This window comes from Moschus berezovskii, chromosome 27 (assembly GCF_049115385.1).
Source record: "Moschus berezovskii isolate FMDL1 chromosome 27, NW_MosBer_1.0, whole genome shotgun sequence".
NCBI lineage: Eukaryota > Metazoa > Chordata > Mammalia > Artiodactyla > Moschidae > Moschus > Moschus berezovskii.
Genome location: NC_142486.1, coordinates 15,566,021 through 15,572,020, shown reverse-complemented (window position 1 = coordinate 15,572,020; position 6,000 = coordinate 15,566,021). Strand labels below are relative to the sequence as shown.

The 6,000-nt window shown below is 44.1% G+C and overlaps 1 protein-coding gene across 3 annotated transcripts in view; it reads left to right on the top strand.

Annotated features, from left to right (window-relative positions):
• Positions 1-4,482: 4,482 nt before the first annotated feature.
• ITGAL (integrin subunit alpha L) overlaps positions 4,483-6,000 on the top strand; it is a 41,673-nt gene continuing 40,155 nt past the window's right edge. For 2 of the 3 annotated variants that reach the window (XM_055409860.2, XM_055409859.2), the window contains exon 1: positions 4,486-4,694. In XM_055409860.2, the coding sequence (XP_055265835.2) occupies positions 4,640-4,694 (55 nt within the window). In that variant the 5' untranslated portion in view covers positions 4,486-4,639. Of the gene's footprint in view, positions 4,695-6,000 lie in introns of all 3 variants that reach the window. The other variant, XM_055409862.2, reaches the window with a different exon arrangement.

The following is a 6,000-nucleotide window of genomic DNA, read 5'->3' as shown; positions in this document are numbered from 1 at the left end:
GTTCCATCCCTGGGTTGGGAAGATCTCCTGGAGGAGGGCATGGCAACCCACTCCAGTATTCTTGCCTAGAGAATCCCATGCACAGAGAAGCCTGGTAAACTATAATTCATGGGGTCACAAAGAGTCAGTCGGACATGACTGAGCAACAAATCAACAACAACAGATGCTCCGTGGCGAGAGGAGAACTATAATTTTTTCAAACATAAAATCTGTATGCATTTAACTACTAGAATAATTTTTTGTCAAGAAGAATGTACGACTCCAAATGGTTTTGTCATTTTTTAGTTGCTAAGTTGTGTCCAACTCTTTGTGACCCCATGAACTGTAGCACGCCAGGCTTCCCTGTCTTCTACTTTCTCCTGGAGTTTGCTTAAACTCATGTTCACTGAGTCAGTGATGCCCATGTTATTGTAGAGATTTTATTCTGTTACTTTATATACTTCCATGATGTTTGAATTTTAAAATGTGCATTCTTTTAGTAGTTAAAAAACAGAAGACCAATATAATATTGTAAGATAATTAGCCTCCAATAAAAAAAATTTAAAAAATGGAAGAATTTGGTTAGCTGTAAATTAGAACTGCTGTACAGAGAATTAATGAAATCAGTTTGATTTACCTGATTTTAACTGAATTTGAAAAAGACTATTTAACATCATCTCATTATCAAGAGCTAGCTTGTCATATTGTAACTGCTTGGCAGCAGATTACCAGTAATCTGCCTGCAAAAGCTTTCCCCAGGGGACTCCCCTGGTTATGACTGGGACTCTATGCTTCCAATACAGGGGGTGCAGATTCGATCCCACTTCCTGTGGTGCAGCCAAAAAAAAAAAGCCTTCCTCAAGGCAATAATACTGGAAGTGATCTTACTGGTTGAGCAGGATCTCCTCACAACAGGAAGATAATCTGAAGTGTATCAGCATTGCTTTCCCATAAACAAGTACACTTCCTCTATTCTGTTGTGTTTTTAATTTTTCTTTTTTTTTTAATTACCCAACTTGGGGTTTCCCTAGTGGCTCAGTGGTAAAGCATCCACCTGCCAATGCAAGAGACATGGGTTTGATCCCCGATCTGGGAGGATCCTACATGCCTCAGAGGAACTCAGCCTGTACGCCACAACTACTGAGTCTGTTCTCTAGAGCCCACAAGCCACAACTACTGAGCTACTTGCCCTAGAGCCCATGCTTCGCAGCAAGAGAAGCCACTGTAATAGGAAGCCCAAGCGCCACAACTAGAGAAAAGCCCTCACAACAACGAAGACCCAGTGCAGCCGAAAATAAATGAGTAAATAAAATTAAAGCTACCCAAGTTTTACATCTTTGTTATTAAAAAAAAAAGTTTTTTTCCAGAAATATGTAATCTGTATTTTCGTTTTTTAGTTGCTAAGTTGTGTCCAACTCTTTGCAACCCCATGAACTGTAGCACGCTAGATGGGGGATCAAACCCGTGTCTCTTGGAGTTTGGTCGTGTCCTTTCAGATTATTGTTTTTTCGACACACTCATGATTTCAACTTCCATTTTCCCCTCTTCCTTTTTTCTTTTCAGATATAAATCATACACCATTCATCGGTTTCTCATATATTCACAAAGTTGTGCAACCATCACCACTAATTTCAGAACATTTCCTCACTCTAAAAATATCTCTATACCCAATAGCAGTCACTCCCCTTCTCCAATCCCTGATCCTGGCAACCACCAATCTATTTTCTGTCCCTGGAGATTTGCCTGTTCTGGACATTTCACCTAAGTGCAATTATACAGTATCTGAACTTTTGTGCCTGACTTCTTTCACATAGCATGATTTTCAAGGCTTGTCCATGTTGAAGGTTGTACTAATATTTCATCCTTTTAAAAATATTTGTTTCTTAAGCTCAACAATTTTTATTTATTTATTTATCTGCCTTGGGTCTCAGCTTTGGCACGGGGATCTTTCGTTGTTGTTGCAGTGCTTGGACTATCTAGTTGTGGCTAGCAGGCTCCAGAGCTTGGACTTAGTTGTGGTTTGGACTTAGTTGCTCTGAGGCATGTGGGGTCTTAGTCCCCAGACCAGGAACTGAACTCGGGTCCCTTCCATTGCAAGGAGGATTCTTAATCACTGGACCTCAAGGGAAGTCCCTAATTTTTTTAAATTTATTTTTTATTTTATTCATTTATGTTTTTAGCCACACTGCATGACATATAGGATCCTTGTTCCCCTTACAGTGGATGCACAGAATGTCAACCACTGGACCATTCTTTTTTTAAAAAAATTTCTTTTAACACCAAAAACACTTTGTATTGGGATGTAGATGATTAACAATGTTGTGATAGTTTCAGGTGAACAGCAAAGGGTCTTAGCCATATGTATACATTTATCCATTCTCTGCCAAACCCCCCCATCCAGGCTGGCACATAACATTGAGCAGAGTTCCATGTGCTATACAACAGGTCTTTGTTGGTTATTCATTTCAAAGATAGCAGTGTGTTCTTGACCCTCCCGAAGTCCTTAACTATCCCTCCCCTCTGGGGCAACCATGATTTCGTTTTCTGAGTCTGTTAGTCTCTTTCTGTTTTGTAAATAAGTTTATTTGTGTCATTTCTTTTTAGATTCCACATGTAGGGGATGTCATATCATTCTTTTTTATGACTGAGTAATACTCCATTGTACGAACAGACCACATTTTGCTTACCCATTCATCAGTTGGTAGACGTTTGCATTGCTGCCAATTTGGGGTTAATGTGTATAATGCTGATCTGAGCACTCTTGTATAAGTTTTTTTGCAAACACGTGTTTTCAGTTCTTTTGGATCTAGACCTCGGACTTGCTAGCTCACAAGGAAACTGTGTTTAACTTTTCTGAGGAACTGTCAAACTTTTCCACAGTAGTTTAAATTCCCACTGGTAAAACAGAAGGGTTCCAACGTCTCCACATTCTCACGAACCCTTAGTTCTTTTCTTTCTTTCATTTTTAGTCTAGCCATCCTCGTGGGTGTGAAGTGGTATCTTTTAGTGTTGATTTGCATTTCTCTAGTGACTAATAATGTTGAACATTTTCATGTGCTGAGTGGCCGTCTGTATACTGTCTTTGGAGAAATGTTTGTTAAAATTCTTTGCCCGCTTGAAAAACTGGATTGTCTTTTTATCATTGAGCTACAAGAGTTCATATATTCTGTTTTGTTTTTCCCTTTTTCAGCCACACCTCACGGCATGTGGGATCTTAGTCCCCAGAACAAGAATTAAATCCACTCCCCAAGTGAAAGAGGAGAGTGAAAAGGTTGGCTTGAAGCTCAACATTCAGAAAACAAAGATCATGGCATCTGGTCCCATCCCTTCATGGGAAATAGATGGAAAAAGAGTGGAAACAGTGTCAGACTTTATTTTTTTGGGCTCCAAAATCACTGCAGATGCTGATTGCAGCCATGAAATTAAAAGACGCTTGCTCCTTGGAAGGAAAGTTATGACCAACCTTGATAGTATATTAAAAAGCAGAGACATTACTTTGCCAACCAAGGTCCGTCTAGTCAAGGCTATGGTTTTTCCCGTGGTCATGTATGGATGTGAGAGTTGGACTGTGAAGAAAGCTGATCGCCAAAGAATCGATGCTTTTGAACTGTGATGTTGGAGAAGACTCTTGAGAGTCCCTTATACTGCAAGGAGATCCAACCAGTCCATTCTAAAGGAGATCAATCCTGGGTGTTCATTGGAGGGACTGATGCTAAAGCTGAAACTGCAATACTTTGGCCACCTCATGCGGCGAGTTGACTCACTGGAAAAGACTCTGATGCTGGGAAAGGTTGAGGGCGGGAGGAGAAGGGGACGACCGAGAATGAGATGGCTGGATGGCATCACCGACTCTGTGGACATGAGTTTGAGTGTACTCCAGGAGTTGGTGATGGACAGGGAGGCCTGGCGTGCTGTGATTCATGGGGTCGCGGAGAGTCGGACACGATTGAGCGACTGAACTGAACTGAACTGCAGTAGAAGCTTGGAATCCTACTCACTGAACCGCTTGGGAAGTCTCACCAGAGTTCTTTATATATTCTGGATACAAGTCCTGTACCAGATGATTTACAAATCATATATCCCCCATTCTGTTGAAACTAGTTTTTTGTTGTTATTTTTTAGACTCAAAATGAATGATTAAATACACTGTTCTGTAACTTGCTTTTTTTTCTTCAACAGTGAGTATATCACGGACATCTTTTAATGTCAAGGGAAAGCTATCTCATCCTTTCCCCCACCCCCATCTTATTTTTTTCTTTCCTTCTTCTTTTTTTGTGGCTACATAGCATTCCGTGATGATTGTCCCACAGTTCATCTGACCAGTCTTCCCCCTGAGCTTTAACGAATCTTAAGTTCTCCTGTTGGTGAAGGGCTGAGACCCCGCGGCTGCTGGGCAGTACGACTGTGCTGTCTTCCCCAGGATCATATAAAAAGGCAAGAGGCACAGGAAGTATCTAACCTGCTGAACACTTCCTCTCTGAACCCCATGCATGCGGTTTCACAACCTCCCTAGGCACAACCCTCTCTCCCCCGGACTCTGTCACCAGCCTGGCGCCTCTGTGAGAAAGTTCCACTGCAAGACACCCAGTTCGGTCGCTAGTAAATCCCAAGAGCCCTCTGAGACTATACCTGGGCTGGCTCCCTCCAGCCGGCTTGAAAGATGAATTCCTGCATCATCGTGATGAGGTTGCTGCTGTCTGGGCCTTTTGTCTTTGGTAGGCAAGGGAGATGGGGAGGGGAAGGGGCATGCCTCTGCGCTGAGGGAAACAGCAGGACTCTGTAACGGAGTAAATGAGCAGCTGATTTAAGGGTGGCATGGGTCATAGGTAATGCGGAGGCCCGGGGAATCCTGGAGAGAGGGGAAGGAAAACAAAGAAAGTCAGACAAATGAACAAACAAACTACAGGCAGGATCTGAAGGTCTTTTCAGGCAAAAGAGGGAGAAAAAGGTCACAGCAGTGTGAGATGGGGGAGGGGCCCTTAGAAAGGGGATGTGCCTGCGTGCTGCTGCTGCTGCTGCTAAGTCGCTTCAGTCGTGTCCGACTCTGTGCGACCCCATAGACGGCAGCCGACCAGGCTCCGCCGTCCCTGGGGTTCTCCACGCAAGAACACTGGAGTGGGTTTCCATTTCCTTACGCGACCCTTGGAGAAGGAAATGGCAACCCACTCCAGTACTCTTGCCTGGAAAATCCCAGGAGGAGGAGGAGACTGGTAGGTTACAGCCCATGGGGTCACAAAGAGTTGGACACAACTTAGCAATTTCACTTTTTCACTTTTGTGCGACCCTATGGACCGTAGCCCGCCAGGCTCCTCTGTCCACAGGGTTCTCCAGGCAAGAATACTGGAGTGGGTTGCCATGCTTTTTTGGGGGAATGATTAATGCATACATAGATCTGGCCTAGGACCTGGTTCTATGCAGGGTTCTACCTCTCATTGTCATCTTGAACAAGTCCCTTGCCTCTTTCTGGGGCTCAGTTTCTTCATCTGAATAAATGAGGCCTACCTCTCTGACATCTTAAGATGTGTGAAATAAGCCCAAGACCTGTAAGGAAAGCAGGGCTGAAAAAGGACAGTTTTGGGCCTTTCAGATGACACCAAGGATCTCTGAGGTTGGGGAGGTGATAGGGGAATTTGAGATCTAATGGTTATGGCAGAGACTGGTGCATGGGGGTGGGGGAAGTTAGGGAGTGCTACCTGAGCAAGGAGGCAGCCTCACAGAATCAGGGGATCTCCAACTTTCACAGGGAGGAAGCCTGAGGCTAATGATCTGAGTTTTCATGTCCCAGGGAGAAGTGGGTATGTGAGGAGATGCAAACCCTTGCGGCAGCCTCATCGCCACAGGGGGCCTCTTCAGATTGCTGTCTCTTAGACGCCACTGTCTTCTCATCCTTCCTTTGCTGAGAGGCCCGTCAGAAGCTGTGTGTTCTTTAGAGCTCTGGGTAGTAGGAATCGCTGCTTCCGTATGTCCTGCAGTCCAGGCCCCCAGGAGAGGTCTAGGAGGCCAGCTTCTGGTCCTGCACCA